This window comes from Suillus plorans (genome assembly GCF_016647745.1).
Source record: "Suillus plorans strain S12 chromosome Unknown HD556scaffold_13, whole genome shotgun sequence".
Classification (NCBI taxonomy): domain Eukaryota; kingdom Fungi; phylum Basidiomycota; class Agaricomycetes; order Boletales; family Suillaceae; genus Suillus; species Suillus plorans.
The window spans coordinates 343,797-363,005 of NW_024537397.1; the positions used below are offsets into that span (position 1 = coordinate 343,797).

Here is a 19,209-nt window from a genome sequence, read left to right on the forward strand (position 1 = left end):
GGCGTGGTTGGATGCGTGGAATATCAGCAGGCATCACAGAAAGTGAAGACACTTGAGATTGCGTCAATAAGAGTGCGTGGCTGAAATAAATCGATACCTGCATTTTTGTTGAGTTGATTTCCAAGTGACTGAGCTCAGGCCAGCCAAAGAATGTGTCTAGTTGATGTGACCGGCTGGAAGTGTAGACATTTGAAGTAAGTATGGCGCGAAAAGACAGAATAATGCAGGACTTACTTGATGGTTTGGACAACTTTACAGGTGCGCAGACCAGAGAGTCCTGCTAGTAGCGAATTGAATTAGCGATCGAACTTTGTTTGGTTAGTTCTTAAGTACGGAACTTACAAATTGGTTGTCAATTTTCAACTTCAACCATTCTACTGACCACTCATTACATTTCCCTGGCCGTCCCAAGCTTGCCATAGAGCCTGTCAAATCCGCTACTCGTCAGCAATGTCCGACACCGCTCAGAAGTCACACACTCGCCCACAGAATGCAAACAAGCATCCAGGCTTGCCTGACCTGCCAGCAAAAGGACGTCAGCGACGGACTAAGGCCCAGATAGCAGAGGACAACCGGATTCTTAAGGAATCGCGCGAAGTTCAAGAGCAGGCCGCGCTTGAGGGGCTGCAACGGCTTGCAGCCATGCAGAAAGAAATGGAAAAGGCGGAGGAACTCACCGTCATGAACAAGCCAAAGCCAGTGAAACCTCGTGCCCGCCCTGTCGTGAAGCGAACAGCGCCTGATAAGAAGCTCCTGACAACAGGAAACGCTGGTGAGTGCACAAGCATCAAATGAGGCTCACTTACATGGGGCTAACATTGTTGAGGACCTAGATGAAAGTGGTCAAGACAACAGCGGTCATGTTCAAGAGGAAATGAGTGAGAAGTCGAAGACTCAAAAGCGTGGCAAGATCTCACTAAAAGATGCAATCAACAATGCCCGAGATTTGATCGCAATGCCAGGAATCAGAAGCCAGGAACCACGTGTCGAAGACAAGAAAGGAAAGTTATCTGCGAAGTACGTCTTTTCGACTTGATCAAAACCATGTTGATGCTTACCGAATCAACACTATTCTTTGTTAACTTAACCTCAAAATTCAGGTCGACCAACTTAAAGTTTTCATTGGCAGGACGTGTCAATGGCTGGGTATCTGACGTTACACCAGATGAGAGGTCCAAAGCTTCAAGCGCTTCCAAGTCTTGCACCACTGCCTCCCCTTTCTCATTGGCGCATGGGCCACCCAGCACCCAGGTTACATCTGTATCAGGTGTAAATACCAAGTCCAGTCGCCAACCTAAAGTCTCTTCCAATCTTGCTACTACTAACAAACCTGTTCCTGAGGTTCTTGTTGGCGGCTTTGCCGATGACACTTTGGATGATTCCCAGGAACACCTTGAAACAATCGCCTCGAAAACAAAGGAGAAGAAGTCTTTTATTAAGGTGCGTAGAGCATATGTAGTCTTACTGATTCTAATACAAAGTGAACTATATAGATCACTACCAACATGAGGACCGATGATGCGACAATGGGCTCGAAGGGCCAGTCTGATCTCAATGTGCCAATGGACGTGGAGGCCTCCATGCCATCAGACATAGAGGCAGACTTCGAGGATGATGGCCTAACAGACTTCGAGGACAATGATCCAATGGACGCAGAGGATGACGTGGAGAATGATGTGGAGGTTCTGGAGGACGACTTCAACCCGAACGAAGATGCGAAGATGTCTGAGGACAGTGACGGTGGCAGTGGTTTATCATTCCACCGTCCGAATAACAAGAAGCGCAAGGTCTTGTTTCACTTATTGTCCTCAGATGAGGAACTTGAGGCTCCGCTTACAGCTGGTGTTGGAGCGGTCGTGAAGAAGGCCATGCGGGTAACATCTTCAGTAAGTCTATTTCATTAACGGTTATTGCTACTTATATTTGTTTCAACAGACTTCAGTCGCTGTCTCTGAGGCAGCTGCTACAACAAAGCCACCTGCGAAGAAGGTGAAGACTGAAGAAGTTGCCGATGATGATATGAAACCCGTGCTCGTTCCATTGCCCAGTCACTGGATCGAGAAGCGATATAAGTCACGCTCAACCTACCGGAACAGTGATCTCCCTCCACAATGTCAGGATCAACGGTGGCCCAAACATTTTCTCTCGACCCTTTACCTGTGGGCCGGCAGCCAAAATGATCTCTGGCAGTTTGCAGATACCTCTCTTGTTGAAGCGCTTCAATGCATTTTTGATGTCATTTATCCAGATCTCCAGTACAAGGTGACCGCTCAGGGATCTGTCTTTGGTGTTGTGCGTCTAGCAATTTTTTTTGTAGCACTATTGCCAACTCATTGTGATCTCAATAAGGCTACTCAGCGTCTGGCAGAGTGGCGCAGCAACTTCGGTTCAACAGGACTTGCAATTATGATTGACTTCTTCGCTCGGAACGAAGACACACATCCAAAAGACCTTAGCGAAGCGCTTATGGAGGAGTTTGTGTTCCTCTTCGAGGACTTGGACTACTCAGACAAGATGAAAGCATTCCGGTCTCCTTTCATGATACAGTTATTTGCAACCGCTCATCTTCACAGTATTGTTGGACATGCTCATGTCACCGCCATCAAAACAGATGTATTGGCTGCTGGCAGTGGCATGGCTGGTGTTCTTGCTCTCTGCGCAACTTCAGTAAGTATTCTGACCATACAAGAATCATGACTTATCACATTTGACAGCTCGAACGTGCTGTCAAATGCCTCGGCGCTGGTGCCATTGATATTGATGTGGACATCCTCGATATGCGTCCTGCACAACTGAAGCGCAAGCTGCGCACACCGAAGACCCTCAACAAGTGGACCGGCAACTACAGCACCACCGAGCACGCATTTTCCATCAACAACTGGGGGTCAGTAACCGAAGCTTACTTGGCTAGCGTAAAGAAAAAGGGGGACATTTTTTTGAGGGACATGATTTCAACAGCGCAGAAGTTACTCAAGAAATCGGGCAGTGCTGGCCTCGAGAAGTACCTTCGCCTCAATGGCGATGACGAATCAGAGGACATCGACAGGCGTGCCATGCTTTGGTAACTAGTAATATTGGGTTTTTTTTTTTGCGTTATTCATGAGCTAACATCATTTGATAGACCTCGTTCCCGCCATGCTTGCTGTCCGCTTCCATCATTGCCATTGATTCAAGTTCATACTATCGCGTTTTGCTTATCCCACCACCACTCATAATGCCTTTTGTTGTCTTTAGTCTCGTTTCACGCTCTCTGCACCGCCACCCTTCTTTTCGCTAGCGTTTCGTACTCTTCTTTTCGCTAATGTTTCGTACTTTACTTTGTGTTCCCATTTTCATCACTTTTTTGCACTTTCCACCAGATGATGTGATACCGTTTGCTCTCTATTATTACCACTTTGTTTTGTCGGTTAATGCCTCATAAGTGACTTTCATGAGCTGCAAAGTAGAATTCAGAGGACGAGTGGCATTTTTCTCAATTTTCTCATCGTGTCTTTCGTGTCACCTTAATGGTTCCTCAAACCTGGTAAAACTCGGAAAAATAGAAATAAATTCAAAATCTTTAGCGAAAATAGACCCGAGGTTTTACTGATGTATAACAATTCCAATCAGGGTCAAGCGTGACTCATCAGACCTTCAGCAACAGCACCATGATAAAGTAACATGTCAATCAAGGGTCGACCGGTCAAAGATCTTTGACTGCTTCAAGGCACCTCAGCACGACAGAACGCAGAGTATCAAACGTGCCACGGACCTTATAGGTACTCAGGGCCCTCAGCACCCCGCGTAATGATACCGTACATCTCAAATCCTACGGGTCTATTTCCTATCTTTCCACGTAATATGTCTACGATTGCCGCTAATAAGCAAAAAGTTCATAACAATTCAACGGCATGCTCACCTGACACTGAAAAAAAACCCAGGCAGACTCGGATGCAGAGCGCCCAGAAATGATGTTTCATACAAGAAGAATAAAAAATGTGATCTTTGCGAGTCACTTGGATGCATTTTGTTTGGAAAAAGCAAACTCGACATTGCGTCTACCATCATTTTACAAATGTGTGGTGTCTACGACTCTGAGCTATTTGGGCGAAGGCGCGCAGCGCCTCCCGGTCCTGAGTTGCGTGTCCTGCCGGAAAAAAGGTGAGCTGCGAGGGTGGCAGGGAAAAGGAAACCGTCGCGAATCACTCATGGCATGGATCTGGCGCAGTCCGAACCAGTGAAGAGGGAGAGCGATGAGCGACGCTTGAGCCTGGACTTGATGCATCGCGTGTTAAAAAGGGAGCGGCGGGTGGGGAAAAGAAAAGGAGGAAGAACGATGTCGTTGAAGACGATTGAGACGAGAGGATGCGCCCGAGTCGCAGTAAGACGGGGGAGTAGAGTCCTGATCTTGTACGTTGGAAACAAGAAATTCGCTTGCCGAACAAGTATTGTTCAGATTCCCATTCATTTTTTATTTACAATAGTAACGACTTGAATAAATTACACTTAAGCTTGCTGTATCTTTAGTGGACTGGGAGAGATAAAATATATCAAAAGGATCTATTTCTCAAACGAAGGCCAATATCGAGCTTCGTTCCGGCTCTCCCACGATACGCTTCTTCTCCGCGACGCGTTTTTCCAGTTCCCATCGAACGAGCTCGCTCTTAAGCTTCTCTATGCGAACCTCATTCACAGGATGCGAGGAACCCATGATCTGTCGTGTAAGCGCCCAACTCGAATTGCTTGTCTCCGGGCGACTAGTCAGAGAACATTCGGCAGCTTGAGGCGTGTTCTGTTTGTGTTCCCAGAATGCTACTGCCTGGCGCGCATCAAAACCGGCATGCGCAAGGATCCTGGCGGATACAACATCCGCCTCTATCTCTTGGTTCACACTCGTGCAGTATTCCCCTATTTTGGTCAGTTCCCCAGAACCAACTTTACCAAGCTGGGCAACTGCGTCGTTGACAAACGGTCCAAAGAGCATCGTTACGGGGAATAAGAGGGTGCGTGTGAAGTCAGCAAACATGGAAATCAAAGCAGGGACCATGATAGTGACGGATGAGAGCGTCTCGAGGTGATGCGAGAGAACGAGGTGTGCAACTTCATGGGCAAGGAGAATGGCGAGTTCGGCTGTTTGTTGCTCTGTGGGCACTGGATGGGGTGGTAATGTGGATAATGGTGAAATAAAGAGCGAACCGAAAAGGTGTTCCCACCACGAGCTTTCTTCAGGTAGACTTTGTGGCGTGTAGTCAGAGGAGAAAGCTTTACAAGGAGCTTTCGAAAGGATGTTGTCAATGAATCCGGAGTAAACTACAATGCCGCAAGCACCATCTGGCCCAAAGCCGTAGGAAAATGCATTAGCCGCATCGGGTTTATCAACGATAAGAAGTGAATATGGTGGTCCAGCGATGACATGAGCTGAATGAGGTGAGCTTCGCCCACAGAGACCTTCCGACCACCTCCTCATAGTGTCCGTGGCTCGTGGCCGAGGCCGTAGGGGATATTCTGCAGGTGGAGGTAATGGTGGCTGGTCAGGAGTTGTATCCAACCAATGCGACGCCAACTCTTGTTCGCGCTGCAATATGGGAATGCCAACCTCCAATCGCCGTAAGGTGTCACGTACCCACTGATATCGCCAATCAGTGGCTGGAATCAGTTTGGGTTGACCGTCTATCGAGAGAATTTCTGTGACAGCGTGATACCAATTTGGGCCTTTGAGCTGCGCAGCTATCTCATCCTCCTCTTCGGGCGATAGAATGATAAGCCGCCATCTGTAAATCAACTTAGCTGATAGGCAGAAATTGAATACTATACATGACATACCGTCCTGTGATAGGTGTCTGCTCGGCGCTTGCTAGAATTGCCAACCAGAATAATGTGACAGGAACAAACAAAAGTACGTTAAAGACAAGCGTCCTTGCACGTATACGTTTTAGAAGCGCGGCTTTTTTCTCTTCATTGACCGGTGTACCAGGATGAAATTTGTCGTGGTGCTTGAGGTATTTCTTTGACCAGCGGTTTTTGAAAAGGATGAGGGGCAGGAATGTAAGTGCAATACGGGCAGCGGTACGCGCTACCTCTATGGTAGTAGAAGCCTGCAAAACTAAGTATAGGACTTGCAAGAGTTATTCAGGTGAACATGCCTTGAAGGCTCCCAATAGCATCGGTATGAGAGGAAGTCCCTGGTTTGGCCCGGAAGAATGAAATGGTGCAACTCCTCTCTGTGCATGCCATATTTGCCTCCCCATACAATAATTAACTTGAACATGGACAAGACCGCTGAATTTTGGCGTGGGATGGAATACATGATATGGACTTGAATGTGCTGTGATTAGTACTCTTGCCGCTCGAGTGCCAGCTGAAGGGAAGCGCCAGGATATCGAGGAAATTGAAGGAGCTCTGGACGTGACTGCGCGAAACATTGTACATGGTTCTGTCGAACCAGTGTATTTCCTTGATCAAGTTATAGGATTTGATAGCCTTGAAGCTGCGGTGCCGCTACCGAAGTCATGACGGTATGTGTGGCTGTGCCCATCGGTTGGGCTTGGCTGTGCCATGGTCCGCTTTCAGCCGCTTTCACCGACTCCATCCATGTCTGTCACTTGGAGTGCTTCAAGTCGAAAAGCCAGCTAGCACCAAAAGGTCTACATAAATCATCCCTCGCGCGCGACTTTAATCATATCGGGCTATTATTAGCTTTGCGGGTTGTTTCTCCTCGTCTATGGCCAGTGGCCGCCTATTAATAAATTAATGTTGGTGACCGCGCTGCTGATCATTGCCGATCGGTCACCTTTGCTATTGATGTGACTGGGGCCTATCAGATATATCAAACAAATCATACGTGTTGTGGATATCCCGGTAGTAAGTTTGATACATATACTCGCATCTAAAATTTAAAGTCTTTGCCAGGTGTCCGAGTCAAGACTATCAAAGGGTGTCAATTGTCAATTGTCAGCTGGTCCCTGGAGTCCAATTGACTTTCGTGGCCCACCTCCGCTTTTGCAGCACGAATTCGAATTTCAGCTGTTCGGAAGCACTGGCCCGGGCGTGTACTATCACTGAGTGGTCGTTGCTTTGACGCATCTCTTGATGGCACAAAGAAAACATTTGTTGTCGGATCTTGTACCATTTCCTTGCAAAATAGCCTTCTGTGGCATGTTGGTATAGACCAGTCAGAAAGTGAGGCAGGAAATACTGATCATGTAGCTTCTGTATGTCTTTGTCGAATCCGCTTGTGCTGACCATCTCGGGATGACGGGCAACATATTTTGTGCTTCGTACAACCCAAAGACGTTTCACCCGATCTTATCGACCTCTGATGTAAATGTTTCCACATCATCGGACTGCTTTGGCTAAGGTTCCGATACAAAGACGAGTGCGTTGCCGCATCTGGTGTGCGTCACGTTCCTGAAATCACACAGTAGCTTTCGATGAACGCCAACCTACACCAACCCCCAAACCGTAATACCCGAGGCTCTTTGTGTCCCATTTTACGTGATAGCCATGACACTATTACAAATGCACATGACAGCGCTCCTTATAGCAAAGGGTGGAAGGCTGTGGAGATATCGATTGGAGTTCCCCTCGGAGCGCGCCTACACCACCGTCTTTCTCTTCCGCTATGACACTCTATCCGACGCTGGCGCAATCTATCGATCATCTATTTCAGATCATCTACATCGCTGATCCAGGTTCAAGCAGTCAAATCCCTTGTCAGGATATCAAGGGGAAGGGATCGGAGTCCTTCGGATCCGTGAGTATTTGGTTTACGATCTTCAGGATCTTGCTCCTGATGTGACCACTTCTGCTTATTGCCCCGTTTCGATTCAGACTTTTTTGTTTATTACTCACCAGGGGTGTATGATGTCATGAAATTGCCAAATTCCGCGGGGTAATCGTGGAAAGGGTCGTTTACCTAGGACTAAACTCTGTAAGATATCTTGGCTTACTTTTGAAACGAGTTAAACGTCCGTCCGAGGAATTTCTCGTGCCATTGATTTGGCGTGATCTCGCATAAAACATTGAGCATTTCTGGCAAGGTTTTATCGACGATATGGGAACGAGTGCCCAACAATTCAAGGGTACTAATGGCGAAATCATGTGCGTCCTGTTTTTCGTTTCACAAAAACACAGGTAGCTCATGCCAAATTCAAAACTCATTCGACTCACTGGTATAGAATTTTGTACCGCCGTTGTGGTTCGATGAGGATACATAGGTGCTGCTACTGGCTTCGGGTGGCTGTGGAAAACAGTCTGGCTACAACGGGCCGCGGTGATTGTGCGCGATTTGCTTGGACCAAGTCTTGAAGCTTGAAGCGCGGATCATTTACGAGGTCAGCAATAGCGGGGTTGGTCATTCCTATTGGCCTTGATACCGACTGACCGGCCAGTGCCGTCACCTATCAACAAATGATCGAACGATCAAACGGACACTAGACTCAGGTTTCAGATACATGGAATCCAATGGAATCCCTCAATCAAATGATATGTTGCGTTGACTATTGAGTGGGTTTTCCAAGAGGTGATGATTTCCGGGGGTAGTGTTATTCTAATAATATCAAGAGGCACTAATGTGTTTACTATTCACCCCCAGAGTACTTGTGGGCAAAGTTCTCTGCTCGATACACCAGTCTTTTATAAACCAATACATGTCGCTCAATCCGCCTACCGTGGCAATCGGCACGAAAATGGTGTTGATCCCTTGATCCACGCATCAAATCGTTGATCTATTCCTCGACTTCAGCTGCAGGACTAAACATATCCGAGTGAATATTTATGCCTTGAGTTAATTACTCAACACTGAAAAGAAAGGTTTGCTGCTGACCACAATTCTCCACCGAAGGGTCTCCAAGATACGTATAAATTGCATGAGCCACTCGCGTCACTTCCCCCACAAATATGAATGGTCTCATCAATATCGTTGTCTGGGTGTTAGTATCCTGCGTTCTTATTGCCTTGGTTATTCCAAGGTTTGAGAGAATCGCTAGACTGCCACTCCCCCCAGGTCCGAAACCGCTTCCCATCATGGGCAACTTCCTCCAATTGAATGTTGCTCGACCATGGCTAACATATACACACTGGAGGAAAAAATATGGTGTGCAGCGGGTACATTCTAGTAAATGGGACGTGCTCACTCAAATACAGGCGATCTAATCTATTTCCGCCTCCTTGGACTTGACTTTCTTGTGGTCAATTCGGAAAAGGTTGCAAGAGCACTCATGGATCAACGTTCCGCCATATATTCTGATCGCCCCTTTATCGCAACAAACGAGCTGTATGCTTTGGACTATATTTTAACCACCATTTAACGTTCATCATAATCCAGTTTTGGCGTCGATTTTAGTACTGTCATGCTGCCTTACCACTGCACTGACTGGAAACTTCATCGCAAGATGTTTCACCATGCACTTCGCTTAGAGAGTGCATCACGCTATCATCACATCCATACGAAAAGAGTTCGAGCATTGTTGAAGGATCTGCTTGATGATCCATCACATTTCGAAATCCATATCCAGAGGTAAATCACATTGCAATCACGAAGAAATTTAATATATAATAATACAGATTTGTTGCCTCGAACGTTATGGCGTTTACCTACGGGTACGATGTAGCTCCGCACAACGATCCAATAGTTGCCAATGTTAAAGAACTTGTCGATATACTCGCAAAGGCACTCTCCCCTGAGCGTAGCGCCATCGTGTCCGCTTTTCCAATACGTAAGCGAAAAAAGCCTGTACCAGAATGTCGCTCATTCACGTTAGTCACTCGCTTGCCTGCGTGGCTCCCTGGTCTAGGATCTCAACGTGACGCTGCTCGTGCGAGAGAATTAGCAGGACAAGTGCTCAATGTGCCGTTCAATCTGGTCAAGAAGAATATTGTATGTCCTTAACCATCCGAGTGCTACTCGATGATTAAAGTGCACACACTAGGATGCCGGGTTGGCCACTCATTCCATGGTATCTGATTGCTTAGCTCAAATCGACGAGAAGGAAGACCAACATAAACAAGAAGCCGCTATAAAAGCGGCGGCGGCTACTGCCTTTATAGGTAACTTTTCATCTATGACCCGTGTCCTGGGCATATACTAAATATTCTGTGAATACCATCGCAGCTGGCTTTGAGTCGGTAGATATTTTTCCCCTTGCTGGAAGTGCTATTATTGACAAGCAGACAAAAGAGCTCATCGATGCTGCATACATTCATTCTCGCCATGATTCTCTATCCAGAGGTGCAGGCGAAGGGTCAAGCAGAGATCGATTCTGTCATAGGGGTAAATAGCAGATTGCCAGAATTCGACGACCGACCACTGCTACCGTACGTCGATGCGATCCTTCGAGAGCTGCTGAGATGGATTCCTGTGGTTCCTCTGGGTTAGTCGCCTTTATCATACTCGGGTCTCTTGTTGCTAACGTAGGAACAGGCATACCCCATGCTACTTCAAAGGACGATGTTTATGATGATTGCTTCATTCCCAAGGGTGAGGACAAATTTATCAAGTACTCAGAACTGACTAAAATAAATATTACAGGCGCATTGGTGATAAACAACGTTTGGTTTGTACATGGAACTCGCATATTTGTAATACTGGCTGATATTACTCGTGAAGGGCGATGAGCAGAGACGAATCAAAACACGGGGCCGATGTTGAAGAGTTTAGGCCTGAACGGCACCTCGCAGCTGAAAACAACTCGAACCCCCAGCCCATCTCCGCTGACCCAATTTTTGGGCTCGGTCGTCGTATATGTATGCAATCCTGATCATGATCGAGGCTTCAATCAGGCAGCTCATAAGATTGACTACAGGCCCAGGGAGATTCACAGCGGAGGCGGTGGTCTGGATCGCCATTGTGAATATTCTCGCGACGTTTCGCATTGTGAAGTCAAAGGACATCTTGGGTGAAGAAATCGATGTGAAGAAAGAATTTACCGCCGGTATAGCTATGTGTGTGAAATTCTTATACTGCCTCGTTTATTTCTGACTATCACCGCCTCTCAGCCAACCTATACACTTTTCTTGCTCTTTTGTCAGCCGTTCAGAAGAAAGAGCATCTACTCTGTGATTTACATTCGCCTCGAAAGCTAATCATACAGCTCCCATCCTCAGAAGTAAAAAGAATGCCGAGCATTCCACGGGATTACATTAAAGCAACAGTATACTTACACGCAGGGGAAAATGTAGATATGAAGATGAATAGGCATCTAAGATATGAACGAAGCTTCTGTGTATAGCACCCCTTCTACATCTAATCCTTCGGAAAGCCCGGGAATAATTGCATCTGGACCACGTACAACAAGCTTGGCCTTGTCTTGCCACTATCAGATCGCTGTTAGCTATCGGATAAGTTGAATGCAACACCTCCCAATTACCTGATAAATATATGGCTTCGTGCCTGCAACGTAACTGACCATTGTCTTGATCACATACGGGATCTCTGCGAGGAAGTCCACCTTCTCAATTAAACCCTTAGGTGAAGATGGACTGCCGACATCAAGATGCACAGATGCATTGACAGAACCATCCACACCAGGCAGCAGGGACGGGCCTGCCCATTGGAACTCAACCGCAGTAGGCTGCATGTAGCCAGTATCCGGATCATTGACAGGGTTGAGGTGATGGGCACGCGACATCACAGCTTTCACAGACTGTCCTTCGCCTGCCCATTTAGTCTCTGCTGTGACCGCAGCTAGCTTCCCACCAAGCACTAATGAACCAACGTTGACTACGACTCCGCCAGAGCCAGGTCCATGGCGACCATGAGTATCCAAAGTTTTGAATTCCATTTGGATTGCGGATACGCCGTCATGGGCGTCGCTTTGGAAGTGCGCGAAATTCCATCGCGATGCAAGCAAGTCGGGACGCATGCCTTGGATAGCATGAACGAGCATGCCGTGGCCCTCAGCAACGATTGCACGGCCATTGTGAATGATGTGACCACTGGCTTTAGTACGAGGCCAGAAGCGATGGACGACGTAGCCATCTGGTTTCTGTTGATCTGACCCAAAGTACGAGTATCCCCCTTTTGGCCCCTTGCCAATCTTGAACCCGGGTACAGCAGAGGGACGTGAGACATCGAGTGATATCTGCAAGTTGTCTGAGAGGTTTGCGCGAATGGTGTACATTTCAGCATGTGAATCATCCGAGGAAGGCTTGTGGGTGATGGAGAATTGATCTGCCTTGCTAGATCTCTTGTCGAGACCAGGTGGTGCGGTTGTGAAGTTTGTAACATTGACAGAGCGCCAAATCGTTTCTTTCGTCCCGGGGTTATAGATCTTGCATGTGAACTGAATGGTAGGATACCACAAACTACCGAATAATGAGTCAAATCGAACAAGCACAAACGAACAAAAGCTCACCCGATCGACGAATGAATCACTTGACACATCAACATCGTTCCATCCTGTAAGAACTGATAAAAAATCTGAGTCTCTGCTGTAAAGCCTCCTGCACATGTCCACTCAAGATCCTTCGCTTCCAGCTCCCCGAGGAGATCTGAACTTTCCGAGACAGGGAATAAATTCTGGGCCTTCGGATCGACAGGGGGTGCAGTTCTACAAAATCCTTTAGATTAAAATCACAGACTAAAACCCATCCAACTCACGAAAATAGAGAGGAGAACATGTTTTGAGGTGGGATGAAGGAAAGACTGTCGCAGTACTTCCAGAATCCAAATCAAACGTAATGCTCCACTAGTATGTCGGAGTTCAGAATTCCTTTTTGGGTGTTATCTCATTGCGGCTATAAGATTATCATTTAGTGTATGCAAGTCCCTGCATCATGCATCAACTACGGACTTGATTCGAGCCAGACGATGATTGTCACATTAATGTCCAGTCGCAAGCTATGAATTGTTTTTATACCCAGCACCTTTTCACAGAACTCGATGCATGTCCGATCGAAAAGGAGGCGCCGGCGCAGCTAACAGCTTCTAGATTGTTCAGATGTTCACTTGGCGACTTTTTATGAAAAAGCTCTCGCCCACAACGTTTCAGAATTCAGAATAATCGAGTCGAATAGAGTAAAAAGAATGGAATCATACAGCAGAACAGGTGTCATCAATCGGCCCGTACCAAGCAAGATTTACCCACAGATCTCAGGAACGCCAGTAGTCTCCGCAGCCTCCATCGCAGCAAAATCCAGTAGAGATATAATGTCAGCGAGTGCTCTCAAGCTCCTGCTTTCGGCGGCAGTGAAATATTTCGAAGGGGAAGAATCCGATGTTGATGCGCGAAGTGAGCTCTGATCAAATTCCCGGATGGAATGGAGACATGGAACTGAGAAACGTTTGGTGGCGCGATCGGGGTGGTCAATAGGCTCAGACGCAACGCCGGGTGAATGTGCTTCTCGGTGCTTCGAAGAAGGCATGTAGGCGAGACCAGACGTGTGGTCATCCGAGGTCAGATCAAACTTTGACTGGGAGATGACATAGAAGAAGCCTCCTTCAAGCTCTGACGACGTGTCACACTTGTCCAAGTCTTCGACCCCAACAGCCTCAGTAGAATTCTGGGCAGCATCATGCTGGATAACAGCGGAGTCATCGACAGGAGTTGTCGCAACCAAAACGCCTGCTGCTCCGCCGGGAGGAGAGCCCTTGTCTGCACCATTAACATCGAAGGAGTCACCTTGAGATGTGCCTTTGCTGGATCCTTCTTCATATTTCTCCTCTTCCGGGAGCTCAAAGATATTTGAATACACGGATATAAAGTCGTCTCCGTCGTCCGAGAACCGAGAAGAGGGAGCACACGGAAGCGTCGTGTAAGGCTCGTGTTGGAGGGCTACAACATCGTCTTGGAAAGATTTCGTAGCATTGAATGAGACGTAGACAGGGCCTCGAACGTTGGCTAGGACACCTTCTGAATTCATCCATATATCATGAGGTAGCGTCTTGTCCGAGGGGCTCCAAGGGGATTCAAGACGGATCGAGGGGTCAGGTATCCCCACAGATGCTCCTGAGAACCCACGTCGGATTGCGAACGGGGATGCGCTGACGCTATGAACCGACTCAGATGCGTTCACTTGAGTGAGTCTCGCCGACGAAGAGATACGAAGACGAGGGCCAGTTAAACGAGGTATATTGGCTAAATGAGGGTCCACTGGGCTTGAGCCTAGAACCGATCCATTTGTGATGGAAGCGATACGCGATGAGAGCCTTTGGGGTGGAAGAGGGCTGCTCGATAAAGTTGGACTCCATATCTCAGCTACGCCAGGCGTGATGCTGTTGCAACGTCTCAAGTCCCGATCTCCAGGCTGGGCAAAACTGCGGAGCGAAGTTGGTGTACGAAGAGTGCTACCTTCAGCTACACAGCCAGGGGAAACTGTTCGTCCGATGAAACCGGGAAACGAGGAGGTTGCATGTTTCTTGGTTCGCAAGTTTTCATTCTGATTACCGATACCATCACGATAGAGGGTGCCTTGATGGATTTCTTCTGCCATAGTATGCATTGCCGGAGACTGACTTGAGAGCCCTTTTTTCTGGGAGCTTCGCTGAGGAGTGTGCCTGTTAGATAGCTTGAGATCTACTAGCTCAAGTCGTCTGGGAACAGGCGGTTTGTGACGGGCAGTCTGACTTCCCGCTGTCACCGGCGTTGGTAGGGTTGTAGAAGGTCCCTTTGACTTGAACAAGCCTGTGAATGTGTGGGCGAGTTTGACGAAGAAAAGCCAGAAACGTAAGAAGAGACCTGGAGGCTGCGGAGGTGGGTCGACCCGACGTACAGGCATGATTTGCTTTCAATGTAAGGACAGTGATAGTTTGTTGTGAAATGATATAAATGCCACCCTCGATCCAAGCTTGATCGCTTTGAGCGGTTCCAGGAGAGGCTGGCTTTTACATCATGCTCCTAGTCAGCCACGCATTAGCAACCGAATACACGTTCTGTAAACGTAACAAAATTCAAGGCATCACCGAGTCACAAGTAGTTAATCACCCTAAACCTCCAAGTAGACACTGTTCAGGTTGTCGTGCATCAGATTGTCATCCACTTGGCTATCTAACAGATTTTTCTGCAATCGTTGATATCCTTTTTCATAATGTTTCAGACCCCTTGTACGTGGCACATCGGACTCGTAGTAACGCCGTTTACGATAAAACTTTGCTGCAGCCAACGAAGGTCTGGACAAAGAAGTGAGTGGCCCGGAAATTTCTAGAGAGTGACGTGACGGATGAAGGCAAGATCGTGGCCCACGCACAGCGTCACATTCCCCGCACACGTTCCGCCAGCGTTTGCAGGAAATGTAAATGGTCCGCTGACTTGCTTGAGACGGGTTCTCCGTCTTCTTCTTCCTCTGTCGAGACTCGACATTCAAATTTGCAAGGGACTACTGAATGTCACACTTAAGTGACACACGGATAGCTTCAGTGCAGTCCCAGGTGAACCAATATGCGGAAGAGGCGTCCTCGCTGCCTCCTTCTCCAGACCAGATCGTCCATGAGGAACATGCCCCAGCTCCTCCTCCCCAGGTTTCTCCATCTGAGGCATCTCACTCGGACTCTGGATTCAGTTTATCATCTAGCTCCTCCGGGGAGGTAAGTTTCTATTGATCCAAGACACGTGTAGTGGAGTGGCGGTCATAATCACCTAAACCCTGTTCTCGTTGTTCTCGATTAATATATGTGTTCTCGAGGAACTGCACGATCCTGACATTCGTCTGGGATGCTTCAGGTTACTGGGACTCCCTTTGATTTTGGGACACAGCGCTATGAATACCCCTTCCCTCCCACTCAAGGTACATCAAGCGATCCATATTTACCACTTTCTTCATCAATTACAATCACATCTCCATCCAACTCCATCTGGCCTTTGTGGCCTGCACAAGTCACAAAATCTTTCCCTCTCACTCCTCCTCCCCCCAGAAAAGTCAGGACCCATCCGAAGTTGCGATCCGTGGCTGCGCGAGAACCACCCGTTCCGCCTAGCCTAGCGAATAAACGTAGTTTCTGGAGCCTGAGCCTGCAACGCCAGGCCTCTGCAGAAAGTCAACAAAGCGACTTTAGCGACACCCAAACACGCGGCCGGAGGCTTCCTCCTGGTGGTGTGGGGTTTACCGAGGCAGACGCCTATTCCGCGTCCGAATCGGAAATCACTGTGCGCCGTCGTCAGCCTTCAGCATATGCCGTATATGCTTCTGGCTCTAGGATGGATCCAAGTGGGGGAACAGGCAATCAAAATGGGTTGATAACATGTGGCGGTCGTGCGCCAGAAGTACCGGTTGCGGGTGGACCAGCCTCTGGTCATGGGCCCAATGGTGGCCATAATAAACTTGACGTCGGTCTTCACTCGCATACACCGTCAGGGGCACATTCGCTTACTGAATATCGTCCTATCAGCTGCGGCCAGGGAATGCGCCAAATCGGGGCAATGTACAAAACTCGTCTGTCGGCGAGGTTTTAAGAATAGTCGCCGGTCGACGTAGGTGATGATTCTTTTTTGACTGAACTTTGTGACGGATTTGACATCAGTTTTGAATTGGGTTTTACGCTTTTTCTTGGGTTCTTGAGGTCCTGGCGGAGGACATAGCTATCAGCACTTTGGTACGTGTTTTATTATTTCCATTGAAGCTTCAAGCTTAGTAAATCCTAGATGCAACAATCTGTCATCAACATCTATTGTTGCATATCATCTACTAAATCATCTACATTTCACGAATTCACTCATCGTGATAGAAGACTTGTACACGCGCGATATTCCTACCTTTTTTTCTTACTTACTCTCATGCATATCATTCCCCTGATGCTTAACGTCGTTTCATCAATACCACGTCGATTACGTCCATAGGAGCAGAATTTGCCACCTCGCTTCCGACCATACCTGTCACGCTACGCCCCTACTTGTTTTATCGCAATATGTTGTCCCCACGATGAGGATCATTACTAAGTTTAACGGGGTTGTAGTGATATTTTCCAGCTAGTTCCAAATCGATATGCCAGATTCGATTTTACGCCTTTGCTTTAGTTTTGGAGCGAAACAAACTTGGATTTCTACTTCAGGTTATTAGTGCGTGTCTGAAACATTGTAACTATGTTCGGATCAAAGGGAGAACCAAGATGTGATTGGCCGTGAGATGTGCTGAGTATTACTTCCGTGGAACGCGATGGGATGGATTGTAATCCGAGTCTACGAGATGAAAAGAGTGCACTAGCGGTGGTAGTAGTCGTGTAAGCTTCGCACATGAGCTGCGGAAATGGCAGTGCTGGCACACTGCAAGGTTTATAAAATCGTTAATCTCCCTGTGCTGTAACGGCGCTACAGCCTGCCGAGTGCGCTTCGTTGCGCAGTCGAGGCTATTTTCGTACAGCCCCCCATCATGTAATTACTATGATAGGCGGTGTAACGTAGCCATCGTACATATAAAACCATCACGAGTGGTCTATGCGGCAATCATCCCCACATCATTTCTGCCATGAGTAACTATCCCGATGAAAAATCTAACAACCCGTACGCAACCTATCTGGTCCCGGCTCCTCAGCAGCAACAGAATCAATACCAGGCACCTTTAGGCCCACCCCCTGCATACACCCAGGAGGCATCTTATGCTCCGCGTGATAGCACGTATCAAGAGTACAACCCTCAGCCGCAAACATACCAGGCGCCTCCAGGATCAGTATCCCACCTTCCTCCAGGATATCAGGGAGATCAGGCACCACCACCAACTGGTCATGATGACCGAAAAGGCGGGGAATACCCAGCATACCAGGGGGCTTCCCCAGGAGCTAGGGATCCATATGACCATAACAGGGCAGGATCATCAAATTATCCTTCATATCAGCCAAACAACAGTGTTAGCCCATACAACCAGACTGCAGGCGCTGTGCCACAAGATCGTGTACCTTCCCCAAATGGCGAGAGTAGAGGGTTGTCCCTGGCTTCATTCTTTGGTAGCACGGGTCCTCCGCCAATGTGGCAACGCCAGCCGCCTCAGCATATGCGTTACGACCAGTTCCCTCCCATGTGTCTCATCTCAAACCAAACGGACCTGAGCAAAGGCTTCCCTGAGGTAGCTCCCCCATGCCAACTATGTGTTCACCCATTTGCGACGCATGATATCTCGGAGGAGGATTGGAGACGGTCAGTAGACTTTTCATCAGGCCGTCCCGTTTGGATTGATCTAAAAGGTCTTTAGATTCCTGGCAGACATCAAGAAAGCAGGTTCGTTATCTGCGGGACAACGTATCAAATCGAATGCCATACCCCTTATAACAGGCGCCAGTCTCATTGGTACGTAGTACAACAAGCCATTGCAGGAAATGATCCTATGTCTCCACTCCTAGGCGGGTTCCTCATGACTGAAGGCATCGAGAAACGAATGAAAGCGAATAATCGCAATGCGGCGGGAGACGTCGTTGATAACTGGAACCATGTCAGTATATGTCCTGCGAAATACCATCAGACTATTCACCATCTTTTTTTTCAGTACTTCTTCGGACCTCGCAGAATGGAGGCCGTTCTCTGCCAAGGGTCCCAGCGTTTGAGCGGCCGTGAGGGAGCGGCCCCGCTTGGTGATTATGGCCAACTCCGCACGGCAAATGGCCTCCGTCGCCGAGCCTCGAGTTCCTCTTCTTCTTCGTCTTCCTCATCAGATTCCGAGGATGACAGGAGTCGCAATAAGCATGGATTCGGGTCATCTGCATCCCACAAGTTTGATAAAAGACAACGCCGTGCCGCGAGAAGGGAGGCTAGGACTGAGAAACGCCAGGAGAGATGCGCTCGTAAGGCAGAACGTCGCAGTGGTAAGGCTCGTATGGAACGTTCGGAGCCTTACCAGCTCTTCATTCAAGCTATCTAGTGAAATAGATGAGTAGATGCGAGATAAATCGTCAAGGATATTTATTGTATTCGAGTGACGAGTCCTTGTGGTCTTTGTGTGGTGTGATCAAAAGTTTCAAAACGAGTCATCATTACAGACCCGGATAGTAACAACCCTTGTTCAGCGCCATTCACGACAAATGGTATGGAGCAAGAAAAATGTGGGGTGGGTGAAAGGGTTCCTAACTTCGCTCTGTGTTGTAAGAATGTCAACTTGTTGTGCCAAGGGTGCAATGATAAGTGGTACTCAAAATAGGTTTTGGAAGGTTTTGAAACTCGGTTAAATGCCGGCTAAACACTTCAAACTCACGGCTAGAAACCTCGGCCGATTCAAGGTCAGGCCGGCATCGTACGTCGGACTTCGAAACAACTATGCCTCCTGCCCGTCGTGAACGTGTTCGACGTTCTGCACGCCTCAAATCTAACGCTCCAT

General features: G+C 47.9%; 8 protein-coding genes across 8 annotated transcripts; 5 read left to right on the forward strand and 3 right to left on the reverse strand.

The window, feature by feature from the left end:
* Window positions 1–450: 450 nt before the first annotated feature.
* HD556DRAFT_1305993 (uncharacterized protein) lies at window positions 451–3,065 on the forward strand (the record flags this gene model as incomplete). The annotated part of the gene is made up of 7 exons (XM_041299856.1): window positions 451–772; window positions 834–1,017; window positions 1,101–1,440; window positions 1,494–1,886; window positions 1,936–2,292; window positions 2,350–2,667; window positions 2,715–3,065. The coding sequence occupies 7 exons, from the start codon at window positions 451–453 to the stop codon at window positions 3,063–3,065; spliced, it is 2,265 nt and encodes a 754-aa protein (XP_041163219.1).
* Window positions 3,066–4,406: 1,341 nt separating this feature from the next.
* HD556DRAFT_1351091 (peptidase family M48-domain-containing protein) lies at window positions 4,407–6,508 on the reverse strand. The gene is made up of 3 exons (XM_041302375.1): window positions 6,123–6,508; window positions 5,803–6,074; window positions 4,407–5,750 (listed from the first exon to the last, which is right to left on the reverse strand). Exons 1-3 carry the CDS (start codon window positions 6,399–6,401, stop codon window positions 4,547–4,549), a joined length of 1,755 nt encoding a protein of 584 aa, XP_041163220.1. The 5' UTR covers window positions 6,402–6,508; the 3' UTR covers window positions 4,407–4,546.
* On the forward strand, window positions 6,388–6,797 carry HD556DRAFT_190416 (uncharacterized protein). The gene has a single exon (XM_041309848.1). It carries the CDS (start codon window positions 6,489–6,491, stop codon window positions 6,720–6,722), a length of 234 nt encoding a protein of 77 aa, XP_041163221.1. The 5' UTR covers window positions 6,388–6,488; the 3' UTR covers window positions 6,723–6,797.
* A 2,206-nt stretch (window positions 6,798–9,003) lies between these two features.
* On the forward strand, window positions 9,004–11,038 carry HD556DRAFT_1440235 (cytochrome P450; the record flags this gene model as incomplete). Its single annotated transcript, XM_041306080.1, has 13 exons — window positions 9,004–9,073; window positions 9,124–9,253; window positions 9,305–9,496; window positions 9,544–9,695; window positions 9,741–9,856; window positions 9,909–10,026; window positions 10,091–10,104; window positions 10,157–10,349; window positions 10,400–10,456; window positions 10,508–10,532; window positions 10,586–10,722; window positions 10,782–10,920; window positions 10,975–11,038. 13 exons carry the CDS (start codon window positions 9,004–9,006, stop codon window positions 11,036–11,038), a joined length of 1,407 nt encoding a protein of 468 aa, XP_041163222.1.
* A 139-nt stretch (window positions 11,039–11,177) lies between these two features.
* Window positions 11,178–12,597, reverse strand: HD556DRAFT_1440236 (oxidative stress survival, Svf1-like protein; the record flags this gene model as incomplete). Its single annotated transcript, XM_041306081.1, has 4 exons — window positions 11,178–11,291; window positions 11,346–12,282; window positions 12,333–12,527; window positions 12,578–12,597. 4 exons carry the CDS (start codon window positions 12,595–12,597, stop codon window positions 11,178–11,180), a joined length of 1,266 nt encoding a protein of 421 aa, XP_041163223.1.
* Window positions 12,598–12,822: 225 nt separating this feature from the next.
* Window positions 12,823–15,164, reverse strand: HD556DRAFT_189978 (uncharacterized protein). The gene has a single exon (XM_041309846.1). The coding sequence runs from the start codon at window positions 14,692–14,694 to the stop codon at window positions 13,057–13,059; it is 1,638 nt and encodes a 545-aa protein (XP_041163224.1). The 5' UTR covers window positions 14,695–15,164; the 3' UTR covers window positions 12,823–13,056.
* Window positions 15,165–15,450: 286 nt separating this feature from the next.
* HD556DRAFT_190331 (uncharacterized protein) lies at window positions 15,451–16,458 on the forward strand. Its single transcript, XM_041309847.1, has one exon. It carries the CDS (start codon window positions 15,627–15,629, stop codon window positions 16,362–16,364), a length of 738 nt encoding a protein of 245 aa, XP_041163225.1. The 5' UTR covers window positions 15,451–15,626; the 3' UTR covers window positions 16,365–16,458.
* A 667-nt stretch (window positions 16,459–17,125) lies between these two features.
* On the forward strand, window positions 17,126–19,046 carry HD556DRAFT_1351144 (uncharacterized protein). The gene is made up of 4 exons (XM_041302376.1): window positions 17,126–18,038; window positions 18,094–18,188; window positions 18,242–18,330; window positions 18,385–19,046. Exons 1-4 carry the CDS (start codon window positions 17,374–17,376, stop codon window positions 18,754–18,756), a joined length of 1,221 nt encoding a protein of 406 aa, XP_041163226.1. The 5' UTR covers window positions 17,126–17,373; the 3' UTR covers window positions 18,757–19,046.
* The last annotated feature ends 163 nt before the right edge of the window (window positions 19,047–19,209 follow it).